This window comes from Vulpes lagopus, chromosome 14 (genome assembly GCF_018345385.1).
Source record: "Vulpes lagopus strain Blue_001 chromosome 14, ASM1834538v1, whole genome shotgun sequence".
In the NCBI taxonomy this organism is placed as follows: Eukaryota; Metazoa; Chordata; class Mammalia; order Carnivora; family Canidae; genus Vulpes; species Vulpes lagopus.
In genome coordinates, this window is record NC_054837.1 from 29151631 (window position 1) to 29171961 (window position 20331).

Sequence of the window (20331 nt, forward strand, 5' to 3'; positions counted from 1 at the left end):
GGAACTGTCAGACTTTATTCTTCAAATGCATCGAACAAAGAGAAAAACATACGATGTTTTCTCCCTTTTGTTTCACACCAGGAATTCAAAATAGTAGGAATGGCTGGGACTCGTGATATAGGGCCTCTTGTGTCTGCAACAAATGAGAATGGCAAAGGTGTCTACTAATACATTCCTCATATATTCTGAGATGGCATTTGGCTTTTGAGGTGAATTAGGAAGTGTGCAGTTTCTAAACCTTTATCAAGACCTTCCTTCCACTCATCTCTGGTTGATAACAGCCATTGGAGGTTGGAAAATTTTTCACTAGAAAATTAATGAGAGAGACACCTGGGTTGCTCAGTGGTTGAGGGTCTGCCTTCGGCTCAGGGCGTGATCCCAGAGTCCTGGGATGGAATCCCACATCGGGCTCCCTGCATGGAGCCTGCTTCTCCCTCTGCCTGTGTCTCTGCCTCTTTCTCTCTGTGTCTCTCGTGAATAAATAAATAAAATCTTTAAAAAAAGAAAATTAATAAAATAAGGGATATATATTTTTTTAATCTGGAGACAAAGCCAAAATAGGAATCACCATGCTCATCATCCCTTTTATCAAGATATATTTCTTTGGGGCAAGGTGGGCATCAGGACTGGGAGAGGATGGTGGTGGCAATGGGAGATTGGTTACAATGAGGGGGAATGATCAGATAAGTAACTATACTAAGGACAATGGGAGACAGGTTTATCACTCTTGGAAAGGGAGTTGGGAATATGGAAAAGAGAGAAAGCTAGAATGAACCCTGTGGAGTAGAATTGGCCCAGGTGTCCCTCTCTTATTAATTTTCCATATTAAGAATAAAGTTCTAAATAAAGGTGCAAATAGGTACAAATATATATGTACAAACATACATGTGGTCCCTAGATCTGTCCTTGGAGAGAGCTGGCAGTAGTGATATCCCATAGTGATGAACATACATCCAGTACCTGAAACTTGGTTTTTAGATTTCATTCTCCACTAAAAGGAACCAACAATCAGAGATGGCTGATTCCAGAGTTGGAGCAGGGAAAATATAAGATGTGTTTGGAATATCTTTTTTTTTTTAAGATTTTATTTTTAAGAAATCTCTGCACCCAACATGGGAATTGAACTCACAACCCCTAGATCAAGAATCTCATGTTCTACTGACTGAGCCAGCCAGGTGCCCCTGGAACATCTTTTGTGTCAAAAAATAAAAATAAAAAAAAAACTAAGGAAGTGGGGACCTCTTGCGAGGGCACAAAAGTCAGCTAAGGAATGAGAGTAACTTTACAATGGAGAAGCTGGGAAAACACTACCTTTGGGTGTTTTTAAGATTTTATTTATTTATTCATGAGAGACACAGAGGCAGAGACATAGGCCGAGGGAGAAGCAGGTTCCCTGCAGGGAGCCTGATGTGGAACTCTGATCCCAGAACTCCGGGATCACACCCGGAGCCAAAGGCAGACGCTCAACTGCTGAGCCACCCAGGTATCCCAGGAAAACACTACCTTAATCAAGCAAAATGAACATCATCTCTAGTGGAACACATTGAGGTTCTAAACTACCTGATGAACTGTAATGAGAACGTAGCATCACTTCTGAGGTGGACCTAAAAAAAAAAGAAAGATAACCTAACCCTAACCTTAGTCTAAGCATGTGGATGTATTAGGCAAACCTAACTGAGGAAATGTCTACAAAATAACCATTCTGTCCTCTTCAGAAATACCAAGATAAGGAAGACAAAGAAATATTGAGGAAGTATCCCATATGAAAGGAGTTTCCAGGATGTCTGGGTGGCTTAGTGGTTGAGCGTCTGCCTTTGGCTCAGATGCTGATCCTAGGGTCCTGGGATTGCATCCCACATCAGGCTTGCTTCTCCCTCTGCCTATGTCTCTGCCTCTCTGTGTGTCTCTCATGAATAAATAAAATCTTAAAAAAAAAAAAAAAGTGAAAGAAGTTTCCAGAGGCATAGCAGCCAAACACAGTGGGAAACTTGAATGGGGTCTGAGGTTTAGAGGGCAGTGATATATCAGTCTTAGTTTCTCGATTTCATTGGTTGCACTTTGACTGATTAGGAGAATGTTCTTTATTGTAGGAAATGCTCACCAAAGTATTCAGGAGTGATGGGGTAAAGCAGATCAGCAATCTACACCCAAACGGGTTTGAAAAGTCAGTTCTTTGTATTGTACTTGCAGCTTTTCCTTAAGTTTGAGATTGTTGAAACAGTTAAAAATTTTTATATGTATGTATAATCAAATCACAGAAAGGGAGAAAATGGGGCACCTGGGTGGCTCTTCAGCTTGGGTCGTGATCCTGGGCCGCATCGGGCACCCCATGGGGAGTCTGCTTCTTCCTCTGCCTGTGTCTCTGCCTCTCTCTCTCTCTGTGTCTCTCATGAATGAATAAATAAAATCTTTAAAAAAATGGAAAAATATTTGTGATTGTGTATATGATAAAGGACTTGTATCCAGAATATATAAGGAACCCTTACAACTTAACAATGAAAAGGAGGGCAGCCCGGGTAGCTCAGCGGTTTAGCGCCGCCCTCAGCCCAGGGCCTGATTCTAGAGACCCCGTATTGAGTCCCACGCTGGGCTCCCTGCATAGAGCCTGCTTCTCCCTCTGCCTGTGTCTCTCATGAATAAAGAAATAAAGTCTAAAAAAAAAAAAAACACACACACAATAAAAAGGAAAATAATCCCATTTAAAAATGAGCAAAGGATTAAAATAGACATTTTTCCCAAAGAAGATATACAAACGGTCAAGAAATGCATGAAAAGACATTCAATATTTTTAGAGATTAGGAAAAACATAAATTAAAGCCCAATGAGATACACTCCATGCAAAACTGCAAGCATGGCTAAAATGAAAAACACAGACAATAACAAGTGTTGACATGGATGTGGAGATATTGGAGTCTTCATGCATTGCTAGTGAGGGTATGAAATGGTGCAGCCACTTTGGAAAATAGTTTGGCAGTGCCTCAAAATGTTAAACACAGGGGTACCTGGGTGGCTCACAGTTAAGCACCTGACTTTGGCTTAGATTGTGATCTCAGGGTCCTGGGATCAAGCCTCACATGGGGCTCTGAGCTCAGTGGGGAGTCTGCTTGTGCCCCTCCCTCTGTCGCCTGGCCCCCATGCTCTCTTTCTCAAGCAGATAAATAAAATCTTTTAAAAAATATGTTAAGCACAGTTACCATCTGACTCAGCAATCCTTTTTTTTGACTCAGCAATCCTACTCGTAGGTTTAATACCAAGAGAAAAGAAAACACACATCCACACAAAAACTTGTACACAAATGTCATAGCAGTATTATTCATAATAGTCAAAAAGTGGAAACCACCTGAACTGCCATCAACCAATGAAGGGATAAGCAAAATGTGTATTTCCAGTCTGAATCTGAAGGCCTGAGGACAGGAAAGCTGACACTGTAAGTTCTAGCCCAAGTCCAAACGTCTGAGAAACTAGGAGAGTTGATGCTGTAAATCCTCATCTGAGGGCAGGAGAAGACAGATGTCCCAAAGTGGTCAGGCAGAGAGAGAGAGAATTCTCCACCTTTGGGTACTCTTCAGACCCTTAACTGATTGGATAAGCTGCCCCCTAACATTGGAGAAGACAATCTGCTTTACTCAGTCTACCAGTTCAATAGATCTTTTCCAGAAAAACCCTCAGAGACACACCAAGAGTAACATTTCACCAGACATCTGGGCATTGTGTGGGCTAGTTGATATGAGATTGACCATCACAGTATCTCAATAAAGCTATTGTTTGGGGCACCTGGCTGGCTTGGTTGGCAGACAGCGTGTGACTCTTGATCTCAGGGTGTTAAGTTTGAGCCCCATGTTGGGTATACAGTTTACCTAAACAGTAGCAACAACAAATATATATAATAACCTTCGAAACTGTCAAGGTCATGAAAACCAAGGAAACACTGAGATACTATCACAGACCAGAGGAATCTATTAAAGATGTGAAGCCTAATGCCACGTCAGGTTGAATTCTGGAACAGAAAAAGGACATCAATGGAAAAACTGGAAAAAACTGAATAAAGTCTGAAGTTTCATTTATAGTAATATGCCTATGTTAATGTCTTGGTTTTGATAAAGGTGTCATGGTTATGTAAATTGTCAGCATGAGGGAAAACTGAATGTAGAGTATGTGGGAACTCTCTGTACTCTCTTTGCAGCTTTGTAAATCTAAAAGTATCCCAAAATAAAATGTTTATTTTTTTTAAACCTAAATATACTGTCAGTGCTTTCCAGTACTTCCATAGTGTTGGGCACTTTATCTATATCAATGCATTAATCCTTGCGACAATCCTAAGAGAGCAACTCCCAACTTATTTATTATTATTATTTTTTAAAGATTTTATTTATTTATTCATGAGAGACACACACAGAGAGAAAGGCAGAGACACAGGCAGAGGGAGAAACAGGCTCCATGCAGGGAGTCCGATGTGGGACTCGATCCCAGGTCTCCAGGATCACGCCCTGGGCTGAAGGCAGCGCTAAACCGCTGAGCCACCCGGACTGCCCGCAACTCCCAATTTAATAGAGAAGGTGAATTATGGACTCAGGGTCAGGCATCTGACAAATGGGAGAGCTGGGATTTGAACTTGGGTTTGTCTGGCTAGGCCAAATAAATCATATGCTTTCCAGCCAGGACTTACAGCCCAGGTAGGTTCAGTAATGCAATTAACTAAATAAGGACAGAAAGGACATTTTTATGCCCGAAGTATAAATATTAAATAAATGACATTTAATGACCATGCTTGCTGTTTACATTATAAACCTGTGAACACGGGTGTGTGGCTAAGTTGGAAGAGCACATGACTCCTGATCTTAGGGTCATGGGTTTGAGCCCCAGGCTGGGTGTAGAAATTATTTAAAAAAAAAAAAAAAAAGAAATTATTTAAATAAATAAAGCTTTTGGGATGCCTGGGTGGCTCAGCTGTTGAGTGCCTGCCTTTGGCCCAGGGTGTGATCGTGGAGCCCTGGGAACAAGTCCCACATCAGGCTCCCTGCATGGAGCTTCTCTCTCTGCCTGTGTCTTTGCCTCTCTCTGTATCTCTCATGAATAAATAAATAAAATCTAAAAATAAATAAATAAATAAATAAAACTTTAAAAAATAATAATCCCATGAGCAGAAAGACAGGGACTTAAAATTTCTATCAAACATCTGAAAAACAGGCGCCTGGGTGGCTCATTGGTTCAGTGTCTGCCTTTGGCTCAGGTCATGATCCTGGAGTCCTACTGGGGAATCCATGTGGGTTCGAGTCCCACGTCAGGCTCCCCATACAGAGCCTGCTTCTCCCTCTGCCTATGTCTCTGCCTCTCTCTATGTGTCTCTCACGAATGAATGAATAAAATCTTAAAAAAAAAAAAACACACACACACATCTGAAAAACATTTCAGGAAAAAATATTCCATCAATTTACATGATGGACTGTTTCTGTTATACTAAGTTTATGCAACCTTTTTCAGGGTGCGGGAGTGACCATGTATCTTTAATCAGTATATGCATGTCATTTTGGGCTTTACTTTTTTACTTAACATGATTGAATATACCTGTTTACAGGCATCCATTTAGTTCCCATAGTGATCATTTTAACAGCCATCTAGTATTATATGAAATAGACTACAGCTTACTTCACTGTTTCTCTGTTGTGGGGCATTTGGGATGTTGCCAGTGCATGGTTGATCTAAAAAGTGCAGCTATAAACATCTTTGCACAAACCGCTTGTTAAAATCTTTGGGGACTATTTTCAGCAAGGGCATTTGTGGGAAGCAGATGAAATAAAAGTCCCTGGAATCTTCAGTTCTCCTTGGACAGATGCTCTTTTTTTTTTTTTTGGAATTAGCTCTTGGCATCCTGTAATGTGTAACACAGCTACCAGTAGCTGAATGATCTTGGTTATGTCACTTCACCTGTCTGCAACTTGGACTCTGGCTATTTAAAATGCGGTCCTCAGACCAATGTTATTGTCTGCAAGCTTGTAGAATTATAGGATCCTCGGCCCTTTCTAGAACCTACTGAATCAGTTAGAAGTTAGTTAGAAGTTAGAAGGTAGTTGTTGTTGTTTTTTTTTTTTTTAAAGGTTTTATTTGTTTATTCATGAGAGACAAACCCAGAGACAGAGGCAGAGGGAGAAGCAGGCTCCATGCAGGGAATCCGATGCGGGGACTTGATTATGGGACTGCGGGATCACGCCCCGAGCCAAAGGCAGATGCTGAACTACTGAGCCACCCAGGCGTCCCTAGAAAGTAGTTCTTGATCACATTAAAAGTTGGGGAAACTATGCCTTAATATTCACCTGTCAAACAGGGAGCATAGAGGTCCTTCCTCAAGGCTGTTGTGAAGGCTTAATGCATTAATGCATATACACATAAAGTATATACAAGAGCACCAGGCACATAGTGGGTGCTATGTGTTTGCTACTTTTATGACTCTTTTCAGCTGGTCATACAAAGTCTCAGACTGACAGGTTTCCTAAATAGAGTGCCTTGAAAAGGGATTTCCCTCTGGTGGTGTGGGCAGGGGGTGAGGAGGATAATACACTTTCCCACTCCTCATGATCAAAGTCCTTTAGCAGAGCCAGATCCAGTCCCAGGGAGCTGACAAGTGAATCTGAGAGCACGTTGGGTAGGAACTGGGTCAGGGTGGCAGCCAGGGAAGATCTGATACTTCTGGCCCCTGAGCGGCGATGCCGATTGGGGTGGCCAGCCCCTGCCATCTACAAAAGGGTTCATGAATAATGCATGTGCCCCGATATTCCCATTTTTCAAAAGAAAGTAAGAGTTAGGATGTTAGGGGTGCTTGGTTGGCTCAGTTGGTAGAACGGGCAGCTTTTGATCTTAGGGTTGTAAGTTTGAGCTCCAAGTTGGGTGTAGAGATCACTCTAAAAAGTTAAAACGCTTGGATTTTGGGGCACCTGGTGGCTCAGTGGTTGAGTGTCTGCCTTTGGCTCAGGTCATGATTCCAGCATCCTGAGATCGAGTCCCCACAGGGAGCCTGCTTCTCCCTCTGCCTATGCCTCTGTCTCTGTGTCTCTCATGAATAAACAAAATCTTAAAAAAAAAAGCTTGGATTTTAATATAAAATTGTCCTTTTCTTTTTTATATTTTATTTATTGAGACACAGAGAGAGAGAGAGACGCAGAGGCACAGGCAGAGGGAGAAGCAGGCTCCACGCAGGGAACCCGACGTTGGACTGGATCCGGGATCTCCAGGATCACATCCCGGGCTGCAGGCGGCACCAAACCGCTGCGCCACTGGGGCTTCCCTGTCCTTTTCTTAATTAAAAAAAAAATACATAAATGCTTATAGTGGCTTTATTCATAATCAGCCCAAACTGGAAACAATCCAAAGGTCCCTCAACTGGTGAATGGAAAGGAAAAGCAAATTGATCATACAATGAAATATACTCAGCAGAAGAAAAAAAATGAACTATTGATGCATAGTTGCATCAATATGCAGCATAATGCATTTGTGGTCCCAAATCTTTTGGTGCTGGTGAAGTTACAGTAGTATGGACCAGATTTATCTTTTCATCTGAAACAACCACAAAATGGGGAAGCTATATACAAAATGATGGGTTTTTTTTAAGATTTTATTTATTTATTTATTCATGAGAGACAGAGAGAGAGAGGCAGAGACACAGGCAGAGGGAAAAGCAGGCTCCATGGAGGGAGCCTGATGTGGGACTCGATTCCGGGTCTCCAGGATCAGGCCCTGGGCCGAAGACGGCGCTAAATCGCCCAGCCACCTGGGCTGCCCCAAAATGATAGTTTTTTATTTTTTTAAAAATATTTTATTTTACTTATTCATGAGAGACACACAGAGAGAGAGAGAGGCAGAGACGCAGGCAGAGGGAGAAGCAGGCTCCATGCAGGGAGCCCGACGTGGGACTCCATCCCGGGTCTCCAGGATCACACCCCTGGCTGAAGGCAGCGCTAAACCGCTGAGCCACCCGGGCTGCCCAATGATGGTTTTTTAAAAAAATATTTTAAAAATATATTTATTCATGAGAGACAGACAGAAACGCTCAAACACTGAGCCACTCAGGTGTCCCCAAAATGATGTTTTTCATTCAAAACACTGGATGTCAATCAACAGAGGATGGGGGCACTGAGAAATAGGAAACAAATTGTGGGGGTTATTCCTATCATTATCCCACTTATTGTCTTTTTTTTTTTTAAATTTTTATTTATTTATTCATGAGACACACACACACACAGAGAAGCAGAGACACAGGCAGGGGGAGAAGCAGGCTCCATGCAGGGAGCCGGATGTGGGACTTGATCCCCGGTCTCCAGGATCACACCCCGGGCTGAAGGTGGCACTAAACCGCTGAGCCACCAGGGCTGCCCCACACTTAATGGCTTGAGAGAGCTTCTAGGCACTGGTGCAGGGAGAGGGGGGTCTCACGTGAAGCCTGGCAGATCCCCAGAGTTGACAAGATAGAGCTGAGAGCCCAGGGGGACTGAGGAGGTTAGAATTGTAGAGAGGAAACAGCTGCACAGAGAATCCAGAGGCCCGCCAAACCCTGCCCCTACCCCCAGCAGTCAGCTGAGTACTGGTCAACATGTATGCAAGGACAACCACCTGAAGCCAGGGAAAGAACCACCTAAAATAATTAGAAGTAAGCATGTATAGCACTCACACTGGCCCAGGAATAGTGCCTTGTTCCACTAGCCACCCTGAAAAACTTCATGATTCATTGGTCCTACCTCACATAGTGGGGAAAAATTAGCTCTAGACTGAGCACTGTTTTAGTCTCAGATAAATGTTAAAAGCAAGATTTGAAAGGATAAAATTGTTTCCAAGTAACTACGTCTAATTTAAAGCTCAAGAATATTTTTAGGAAAACTGAGATACAAAAGAAGGAGGGGGAGGGGAGAGATAGGGAGGAAGAGAAGAAAAAGTGGTTGAGGAAGGAAACCAATCAACAAGGTAAAATTCACAATGCCTGACATCCAATCAGCAATAACCAGGCATGCAAACAAAGCCTTTTCACCTTTATTGGGAGATATTGTTATGAATTGAATTGTGTCTCCCAAAGATATGCTGAAGCTCCAACCCCCAGGGATGAGAATCAAAACTCTAAGTTCGTCATTAATTTGTTGGGAATCTTGAGTAAGTCATGCTTTTCTTCAGGCCTCATTTAAGAATTCCATATATTTCTGTGTACTTATGTGTATATTCCCTATGCAGTTTTTGGAGTGGTTTGTGAACCCCAAAAGTTGAGAACCTCTGCAGTAGATGATCTTTCATGTGTATTCCTTTAGTAGATATTAAGGCCTTACTATGTGCCACACTCTGGGGATACAGTGATGCCCAAGAGAGAGACAAGATCCCTGAGATCTCATGCAGATTATATACTCAGGGAGGGATTCATACAACCAACATGGAGACAAGTACTTTCACATAATGGTGACTTATACAAAGGAAATAAGACAGGTAACATATAAGTGATTGGGAGGAGGCTGGAAGCTCTGGGTATTCAGGAAAAGTCTTTTTTTTTTTCAGAGATGTTACACTTTGAATTGTGTCCCCCAGAAAGATATGTTGAAGGTCTAATACCCACTATGTCAGAACACGATCTTATTTGGAAACAGGGTCTTAAAAAAAAAAAAAAAAGGAAACAGGGTCTTGCAGATGTAATTAGTTAAATTTAGATGAGGTCATGCTGAAGTGTGGTGGACCCTTAAATCCAGTAAGACCGGTGTCCTTATAAGAGGAGAGGATACAGAGACAAGCACACAGGGAAGAAAGCCATATAACAACACAGGCAGTGCTGGAGGGATGAAGCTGCAAGGCAAGGAATGCTAAAGATTGAGGATAGGAAGAAGTTAGGAAAGACTTTACCCAGTTTGGAGCATGTCTTTGCTGACACCTTGATTTCACACTTCCAGCCTCCAAAACTGTGAAAGAATATATTTCTATTGTTTAAGCCACTCAGTTTATGGTATTTAAGCAGTCCAGTCTGTGGTTAAGGCAGCTCTAGGATTTCTTTTTTTTTTTTTTTTAAGATTTTATTTATTTATTGAGACACACACACAGAAGAGAGAGAGAGAGAGAGAGAGAGAGAGAGGCAGAGACACAGGCAGGGGGAGAAGCAGGCTCCATGCAGGAAGCCTGACGTGGGACTCGATCCCAGTCTCCAGGATCAGGCCCTGGATTGAAGGTGGTGCTACACTGCTGAGCCACCCAGGCTGCCCAAAAGTACAGAACCTTTTTTTTTTTTTTTGAAGACTTTATTTATTCATGAGAGGTACACAGAGAGAGAGAGGCAGAGACACAGACAGAGGGAGAAGCAGGCTCCATGCAGGAAGCCGGAGTGGGACTCCATCCTGGGTCTCCAGGATCAAGTCCTGGACAGAAGGCGGTGCTAAACTGCTGAGCCACCTGGGCTGCCCCCTAGGACTTCTTTTCTTTTTCTTATTTGGTAAGTAGGCTCCACGTCCAATGTAGAGCTTGAACTCAGGACTCTGAGATCAAGAGTTCCATGCTCTATCCACTGAGCCAGCCAGCTGCCCCCAGCAGCCCTAGGAAATTAATACAGGTGTCACTATAACTAAGGCTTGAATGATGAGAAAAAGGCAACCATATGAAGATTTAGAGGGAATGTTCCATGCAAGGATAGGAAGAGAAAAAAGTGTCTGGGAAGTACTGATCCAGGGGGGTGAGATAGGAGATGTCACTGGGAAGGGAGGCAGGGACAGATCGTAAGTCCATGCAGGGAAGGAGAGGCAATGGTGTCACATGAGCGGCAGACACTGCTGTCGAGAGTCGCGCAGAATCTCTCGCAGGGGACTCATGCAGATGACAGGAGTCTAGACGTATTAGTTGCAGTAAGTAATGACACGGTGAGACGTCGGGTCCCTCTCTGCCCTTCCCGTCCCTGCCTGGCGACCTTGCTGGATGGTCAATGTCAGTTCTAGCATTACAGGCCATCGGCTTTGGCTCTGTTCAGGCAACGAATGCCAGGAGCGGTGAGCTCTCACCTCCCCCAAATCCTCCTTCCTCCCGACTCCGGACGTGCCAAATAAACACAATCTGTGCAAATGCAGGCGGAGAAGTTCCCCAGCGTCAGCCAGGAGAGACCGGAAGGGCGGCAGCACCCAGGCAGGGTGCACCCAGGAGACAGGAATCGACCCTGCCGAGACCCGCAGAACCACCGCGGCCTCGCGGCGGGCGCGCGGGGGCGGAGCCCGGGGAGGTGCGTGCGCACGCGCGGGCCGCCTCCCGGCGAGGGGGCGGGGCGGGGGCTGTGACGTCAGCTGCGCGCGTGGCTCCGGCTGCGCAGGAACAGCTGGTGCCTGCGAGGGCGGCGGGCGAGTGGCCGCGCTGGGGTGCCGGTGTCCGCCCGCGCCACGCTGCGGGAGCTGCCGCCGCCTCGCCTCGCCGCGCCATGTCCGGCCAGCTGGAGCGTTGCGAGCGCGAGTGGCACGAGCTGGAGGGAGAATTTCAGGAACTGCAGGTAGGGCCGGGCCACCTGGTCGCGCAACTCTGCTACCTGCGGGGCAGTGCCTCCCCCTTCCTGCTTGCCCAGCCGGCGCGGTGGGGATCATCAGGGTCCGGGGCGGTGCCCCTGGCTGGGCACCAGGGGCTGGTGGTCCGCGTGGGCCAGCACCCTCCTAACTGCCAGCACTTCAGTTCTTCATCCACTTGGGGCGCCCGGTCGTAGCCCCCCATTACCCCGCCTTCGCACCGGCTCTGCTCCGCACGCCTCCTCCTCTGCAGAAAGTTGGTCTGTGGCCTCTGAGGGGAAGTTCCAGGTGTGTCATATGGGGCAAGCCTGAGGGGACAGATTTGTCCTGGGTTTCACAAAACAGCCCAACCCCCACCTCGGCAGGGGTCTCCCCTACCCTCACCCCGTCCACCTGCTTTTGGCAGCTCAGCTTCTCTGTTCTGGTGAGGAGGCCCTGTCTTCTGCAACCGCATATTGCGAGATGTGCTTGGGAGCCGCTCACCTTGAACCCCTAGGCTTTGCTTAGGGATTAAGGACCCCTGTTCTGCGTTTTTGGGGCTCTGGTGTCTATGCCCTACTCTCCGCCGCTGCTGCAGACTGTTTGGCCTTGTGGATGACATCTGTCGGTTCTGACAGCTGGTTTGCCCCCGTCAGTGATAGAGGCTGCTCAGAGCCCTCACCCATCTGGCCCAGAACTTTACATCGGGTAAGGTGAGGCCAGATGTAAGAGAGGCCCCTTGAGAGAATGACATTGCCCCTGTGGGGTCCTGGCCGGAGGAGTTGTTCTTGCAAGGGGGTTCAAAGAGGTCCCAGCTACCAACTCAGGTGACTAGAGACACCTCATTTGAAACCTTGGCATTGGCCAAGAGGGACTTCTGGAGCGCTTCTGGGGATGGAGCTTTTTTCTTCTTCAGCTACTAGATTGTATTTGTTTTCTGTGGAGGTGGGCTCTGTTTGCCAGAAATCACATTGCACAGCCTCACCCCACTTCTTCCTGTCCTCAGCTGGAGCAATGACATGGAGCTCTTATCTGCAGTTGGTTGGCCTCTTACAGTGTCCACAGGAGGGGAGAGGATTTTGTCTATGATGGGTCTTCTAGACATGAGGCAATAGACCTTGATGTTTAAAGAGAGGGGTGCTGCAGAGATGGAGCAGGAAGGTGGAGGTGTGGGGTCTGTTTTAAGCATGAGCAGAGAATAACGTAGGCCTTTTTTGGCCTGTGGGGCACGTGTGGGTTGGTGCCCTCTCCTTCAGGTCCAGGGCGTAGGGCTCACCCAGTTCCGAGGGGATCCTTCTGGCTCCAGTCCCATCTAGAAGATTCAGCTGCTTCTTAACACTTTGTCCTATTGGGCTCTCGGATCATGTTCAGCCATGGAATCATGGAAGGGGTGTTAGGGTTGAGAGTGGGTGAAGAGTTTTACTGTGAGGAGCTTTTTTCCTGAATTGCTTTCCCTTGCCCTGCCTTATACTAGGAGGAGGAGTTGTCTTAACACTTCAGAGCCATTCAGTTAATGCAATCAACAGCAATTAGATAGCTAGTCTTGGCAGGCAGCACTTGCAAAGGAGGCATTTGATTTATGTTCTTACTTCATATCTTTGGGGTTCAGGTGTGTGAGGGACAGAGAGGAATGGAGAATTCTGGATTTTGTCCCCTGGTGCACAGCAAGGGCTGTAGGACAGCCTACTGGGGGGGTAGGAGGAGCTGTGATGTCACCTGCTCAGTTCTTCAGCAATGGGGGAACTGGAATGGACCGGGCCTTTGGAGAAGAGGGACCTTGCTGGCCTCAGGATTTGGTGGACAACTCCCAGGTCAGAGGCCAGTGACGGATGGAAGGCCACAGAGTCCCCTGTGAGTCAAGGTCATAGACTAGAGCAAAAACATTGTCTGTATCTTCAGTTCATAGATGGGAAGCTGAAGCTTGAGAATCTAATTCACTCAACTGGGGTCACACAGCTCTTGAGTGGTAAAGCTGGCACTAGAACTTATTATTCTAAATGCTTAGTTCGGATGTCTCTCATTGTGCTGGGAGGCCCCTCTCTTACCTCCACATCCCCCATAATAAATATGAGAACTTTGAACTCCTGAGATGAAAGTTTCTGGGATAGGTGTATAATAAGTAGGGTGTACATCGTCATTGTGTGTGTGTTGGACAGACTTTCAAATATGTATTGGGGAGCAAGGAAGTCACAACAGGTAGGCAGGTGGAGAGATTGGAACTAGAAAGGAAGGATTTATTATTATTATTTTTTTAACCAGAAAATTCCTGTCTATCTTAGTTTTCCCTATGTCTGCCTCAGAATCTGGGATTGGTGGGTTTCATGTTTGCACCTCTCTGATTATGTCTTTCTTGAGGTCATAGCTAATGTCTCTGTTTCACCTCTCCTTCCCTTTTTCAAATGAGGAGAGGAAAAAGGAAACCTAGTTGTCAGACCCCAGAGGATTTGAAAGGTCTTTGGAATTCCCCGCCCTCTTGGCAAAAGTCAAGTCATAATCTCTAGGACTTTCTAGAGGAAAGGACCTGTTTTCTTTTGACTGTGATTTGTATCTGCCAGAGCCTCACTAGATTCGGGGGCAAGGTCAAGTGGCTATGGGGACTTTGTTTTCAGCTGGTTGGGATTTCAGCCATGCTGGTGAATTGAGCATCTGTCTGAAACCAGTCCACGTTTGGCCCTGTGGCCTGTGGTATGACCACAGAAGGTCACTTACAGACACCGTGGCAGGTGATTTAATAAACATTTCCTGACTTGCATCACTGGAAACTTGACCCCATCTCTGTCCATCCAGGAAGGAGGTTGCCCGAAGAGGCCTTTCCTTAAACCTGACTTCACAGAAATGCAGGGGCCTGGTAGGCCAGTGTCAAGATTTTTGGCTTTTCCTACCAATGAAACAGGCAGCCCTCTGGCTACTGTGTATAGAATAGCTATGAGAGGGACAGGGTAGAAACAAGGTCAGTATTATTTTATTAAAGCTCTATGAAATAGATCCTCTTATCCCATTTTACAGAGAGAAAATCATATACCCAAAGCCATATGTCTTGTATATATTGGAGTCAGGATTCAAACCCAGGCTGTTGAACATCAAGGTCTATACTTAACCACTACCTAAGGCAGGTCTGTGCCTTTTGTAGCCTTTTGTTTCTCATTCCTCTTGCATGGCCTTATGGATCTCTTTCTTTAGAAGTGGGCTGTGTGGAAAGAACCCCTGGCCTGCCCCTGTCTACTACCTGCAAGCCGCCTCTCTGAGTTTGAGTTTCTTTATCTATAAAACAAAGGCTGACAATAATAGCAACAGTAAGAGCTAACTGTATGATCTATGGATTATTTCATTTAATCTACTTTCTACTGAGGCTGAGAGATGTTAAGTAGCTTGAAAATCATGGGATTTTGGAATTTGAACCCAAGTCTGCTGTGTACATCAGATATTCTTTGAGTTCTTAACACAGTGGACTCCCAAAGTATCTTGAGACCCTTGGCTCTGGAAAGAAATATTGAACTTTTGAGGTCTCATTTAATTTGTACAGTGCTTTGACATAATGCATTAGTCAGGATTCTTAGTTGCAAGTGACAGAAACCTCGTTCAGCTGGCTTTAAGCCAAAAAAAGGAGTTTATTGGCTCATATATTGGGAAGTCCAGTGACAAATGGCTTCAAGTCAGGCTTGATCTTGGCGCTCCAATGATGTCTTTGTGTGTATCTCTGTTTCTTCTTCCCTTAAAAAAAAAAAAAAAAGATTTTATTTATTTATTTGAGAGAGAGAGAGCATAGCAGGGGGAGGAGCAGAGGGAGAGGGGCAAGCCGACTTTGCATTGAGGGCACAGCTTGAGGTGGAGCTGGATCCCATGACCCTGAGATCATGACCCTAGCTAAATCAAGAGTTGGATGCCTAACTGACTGAGCCACCCAGGCACCCCCTCTCTGTGTCTTCTATATCAGCCTTATTGTCAGGCAGTCTCTCTCACGTGTGGTAAAGATGTGCACTGGCAACCCCAGGCTGGCATCTACCAGCTTAGCAAATCCGGCAGAAACAGAGCATATTCCCTGGTAATTCCAGCAGGAGTCCCAGGTCCAACTTTTTGTCCTAACGTGGGTCATATTATTATCCCTTACTTAACCAGCTACTGTGGCACTTATTGGCTGGGCATTGGTTACATGTCTTCCCTGGAGCCTAGGACTGGAATGAGGGCTATATGAAATAAGAAAAATCCAGTTAATCCTATAAAGGAAAATGAAAATACTGGTAGTATGGCTGGGTGGCTCAGTGGTTGACCCTCTTTGCCTTTGGCTCAGGGCATGATCCCGGAGTCCAGGGATAGAGCCCCGCATCGGACTCCCTGCATGGAGTCTGCTTCTCCTCCCTCTGCCTGTTTCTCTGCCTCTCTGTGTGTCTCTCATGAATAAATAAGTAAAATCTTAAAAAAAAAATAGTAAGTAAAAGAAAGAAAGAAAGGGTAGTAAAAGAACGTAGTAAAAGAAAGAAAGGGATGCTGGACACGCATCTTTTGGAGGGGGGAATCCATATTTGTGATTCCCACACTGTGTCAAAGCACCTTCAAGGAGCTGCTTCAAGCTCACAGGGACACTATAGAGTAAAATTAAATTTTCAAGGAAAACACAGTGACATCTGCCATACACCACTTAAACTGCTAATTTGGCATAGTTCACACCTGCACGTTAGATCACACTAAATTCTTTTAGATGATGTCTTATCTTTGTGAAGTTAGGTTTCTAGTGGTCTGTGATTAGAATCAAGTATTATGTGAAAATCTGTATGGAAAAGAAATGATGGTGACAGTGTCCAATCTGATTCCAAGGTTTGAGAATTTAACACAAAGCCCAATAAGTACACACATCCCATTAGTAAATAATTTTGGTTATTTCAAAATGAAATAAAAATGTTTTTTGTCAATTTCTGCATATTCTTTTCCTCAAAAGGCTACTGAGTTGTTAGGACATAAATACTTTTCAGTTATTTGACTTGAAAAGTATACTGAGACAAGAAGGGCATGGTGAATCAGCAAAGTTTGTGAACCTTTCTTTTATGTCCTGAGTATGGTGGTGTTGACACAATTATGTATATTTGCCAGAATTCATTGAGTTGTACACCTTAAGATTGGTGAATTGATATGTAAATTATACCTCAATAAAATTGATATGTATAATATACCTCAATTAAAAAAAATAAACCAGTATATGGCCTGTTACATATACCTCATCTCCTAACTTCTTGACAGCTGAGGAAACTGAGATACAAAGAGATTATATGACTTAGCTAAGAAGTGACAGACTGTGGATATGAAAAGTTAGGTTATCCTGCCTGCCAAACATCTGGCACTCATGTCTAATACCTGCACTTACTGCTCCTGTAGCAGACATCACGAATCAATCCTGGCACATGACTCAATTTTTTCCAGTATAAAATTGTTGCCGTTTCGGTGAAGTCAACTTGCCATCCTTAGTAGTGTTTTCATGGTGATGAGTCTTAGTTAAATATATTCAGCATCCAGAAATCTTTGTTTGAATTTGCTTCCTTGGAAAGATAATTACATAAATGTAATCTCTCAAAAACTTACCCCTTGGTGGGCAGCCCTGGTGGCCCAGTGGTTTAGTGCTGCTTTCAGCCCAGGGTTTGATCCTGGAGACCTGGGATGGAGTTCCACGTCAGGCTCCCTGCACGGAGCCAGCTTCTCCCTCTGCCTCTCTGTCTCTCTCTCTCTCCCCCTCTGTCATGAATAAATAAATAAAATCTTAAAAAAAAAAAAAAAAAAAACCAAAAACCTTACCCCTTGAGAGAAGCACAGCTCTCAGACACCACATTTTGGTGGTGGCCATGTCTGTTGCAATCTGTTGCCTACCAACTTGCAATGCTTCTGGGCCAGAGCCCTCTCTGAAGATGCCGTGAGATTCCATTGCTGGCAATTCTTGCAATAATTGTTGACTTGGGTTGTGACTCCCCAATTCTGGGTCTTATGATTTAGCCAAGTTGTGTTAAGCAGACATTTCCAAATGTTTCACAGCCATGCTGAGACCTGGAGTCATTAACCTCATCTTCCCACTGGGGCAGAGCTTGGGGCCTGAGAGTACAGGAGAGGCAGCAGATCGCCAAACCTCGGAAAGAAATTCACTTGTTTGTGTCTTCTACATGTGCTATATATAAAAGGGTAGTAATTAGCCATTGTAGGAAAGAAGGTATGGGCATCCCAGCTCACAGAGCCAATATCAGTGTTTTTCTCTCTCCCTCCCTTTTAATCCATTCTACATGTTTAGAAGTAATGCATATCCACAAAGTTAAAGATTCAAGTAGAGATGTTCAAGAATTTTCAGAACACTTGTCTGTAAGAGCTAATCACCAGAAACCTAAATGTTCTTCAGAATGGATATTTCCACTGAACATCCATAGGATGGGCTATGATGAGCAGAATAAATAAACTAGAGCTACATGTGTCAACATGGATAAACGTTTTTATTTATTTTTTTAAAAAGATTATTTATTTATTCGTGACAGAGAGAGAGAGAGAGAGAAAGAGGCAGAGACACAGGCAGAGGGAGAAGTAGGCTCCATGCAGGGAACCTGACATGGGACTCTATCCCAGGTCTCCAGGATCACACCCTGGATGGAAGGCGGCACTAAACCGCTGGGCCACCGGGGACGGGGATGTCTGGATAAATGTTTTTAAAAGAAGAGCAACATTGAGTGGAAAGTTGCAGAGACATATATACAGTAGGACATGGATGATAAAGTTAGAAACATTCCAAACAATACTATGTATTGCTTGTCAATACATGTTTATATAGTGCAAGGGAGTGATACGGGCCAGATTCAGTATAGTGGAAATTCGGTAGGGCCCTGGTGAGAAGCAAATGACTCCCAGAAGGGTCTCACTGAAAGGAGTTTAGAGAAAGGATTTTACAGAGATGTGGCAGTTTAAGGGTCAGGCCCCTAGAGCTGGGGCCATTCCTGTTCCTGAAGAGGGGAGGAGATGGTGCATCACCAGAGCTTGACCAAAGCTTGTTGCTGGGGAAGGAGAGGTGTAGGACAGGAGCTGTAATTGTTGAAGGTTGCAGCAAAGTAGAGAGGAAGCAGAAGCAACAAATACCCTAGCTTCTCTCTCTTCCCACCATGCATCCCATTGGCAAAACCCAAGTAGGAGGCAAGGCAAGGGAGTGCAGGAGTTGCAGTCCATAGGGGTCAGCCTCCTTGGGCACAGAGAAAGAATTGATCTGGGGTGGGTAGAGGAGCAGAGGTAACCAGTAAAGGGGTTCCCCTCTTTGGGGGCAGAGGATAGGAATACCATCCAGAAAGAATACATAGAAGCTTTTAACTCTCTGTGCACTATTATTTTTTAAACTGAGGGTGAGAATATGGGTGCTCATGTTTATTTTCTATCAATTATATGATTTTCTATCCATTATGTGATTTTATATCTTTTTTTTTGTATGCCTGAAATATTTCATAGTAAAATGAGCAGGAGACCAAAAAGTAACCCAACAGTACCAAAAGGCTTATAAAGAAAAACATCTCTAGTGTGCCTGGCTGACTCCGTTGGAAGAGCATGTGACTCTTGATCTTGGGGTCACGAGTTCGAGCCCCATGTTGGATGTAGAGATTACCTAAATAAATAAAACTGAGAAAAAAAGAAAGAAAGAAAGAAAGAAAGAAAGAAGAAAGAAAGAAAGAAAGAAGAAAAGAAAGGCAGCTTTATAGGTTCACTGTCAGTCATTTATATGATTATGAGCATGCAAATACTATTTACTGCAGAATTGAGTAAATTGTACTATGCTTGTATTTTCTCTCTTGGAGATTTTAATTACATTTATATAGTTAGCATTTGATTCTTTACTGGCAATGGTTGCTCATAATTATCTTTTTTTTTTTTTTTTACCCCTAAAGCTCCATCCGTAGATAAATCAAGTGTGTTTCTTTTCTTTGGCCTTGAACTAGACAAGTTAAGGTGTGGGGGTCTGCTTGTGCTCCCAAATGGAGTGCTTTCTTCTGCAGCTGCTTATCTGCTTTGGTGCCCCTAGCACTCTGGTTTATTTTTAGAGGTAGCAACTTGATGTGGTAGTCAATCACATTTAATAAGCTGGTACTCCCCACACTGTGTGCAGAGTGGACTCCCAGTGTTTGGTGTTTCCCATGTTCTAATCCACTGCTGCCAAGTTTAGAAATAAAAATAGTGGTTTGGCAGTTTGTCATTTTCTTTAAAAGTTAAACATACATTTACCATATGACCGGCAATTCCATTCCTAGGTATCTACCTAAGAGAAATGAAAATGTGTCTACACGAAGATTAGTACATGTTCATGGTCATAATAGCTAAAAAGTGGAAGTAACCAGAATTTCCAATAACAGGTGAATAGATAAACAAAGTGTGATGCATCTATACCAAGTTTGTATTGTTAAGTAGCAATAAAAACATAGTAATGAAAAAAAAACATAGTAATGCATGCTTCCCCCTACTATCCAAAAGCACAGCCTTCCTATGGAAACCTTTCATAAGCCAGAATGGCATAAAACAGAGTATCCCCTGCTTTCCGAAAGCTTTATGCCACTGCTTTTATGAAAGACCTCCATTAGTACCTGTTTTTGCTAACCCAAAGAGATCCCAAGAGGATTTTCACTTTTATGAAAAAAGCCATTGCTTTACTAATGGAAGTCTTTCATAAAAAGCAAAATGGTATAACATGAACTTTCAGAAAGGAGGAATACTTGTGTATGCTACAACATAAATAAACCTCAAAAACGTGATGTTGAGTGAAAGAAGCCAGACCCCAAACCACATATTGTATGATTCCATTTATATGAAATATTCAGAAAAGACAAATCTGTAGGAACAGAAGGTAGGTTAGTGGTTGCCAGGGATT

The 20331-nt window shown here is 44.1% G+C and overlaps 1 protein-coding gene across 1 annotated transcript in view; it reads left to right on the plus strand.

The window, feature by feature from the left end:
• Nucleotides 1–11269: 11269 nt before the first annotated feature.
• TMEM120B (transmembrane protein 120B) overlaps nt 11270–20331 on the plus strand; it is a 49432-nt gene continuing 40370 nt past the window's right edge. The window contains exon 1 of the mRNA XM_041728731.1: nt 11270–11479. Coding sequence (XP_041584665.1) covers nt 11411–11479 — 69 coding nt within the window. The 5' untranslated portion in view covers nt 11270–11410. The remainder of the gene's footprint in view (nt 11480–20331) is intronic.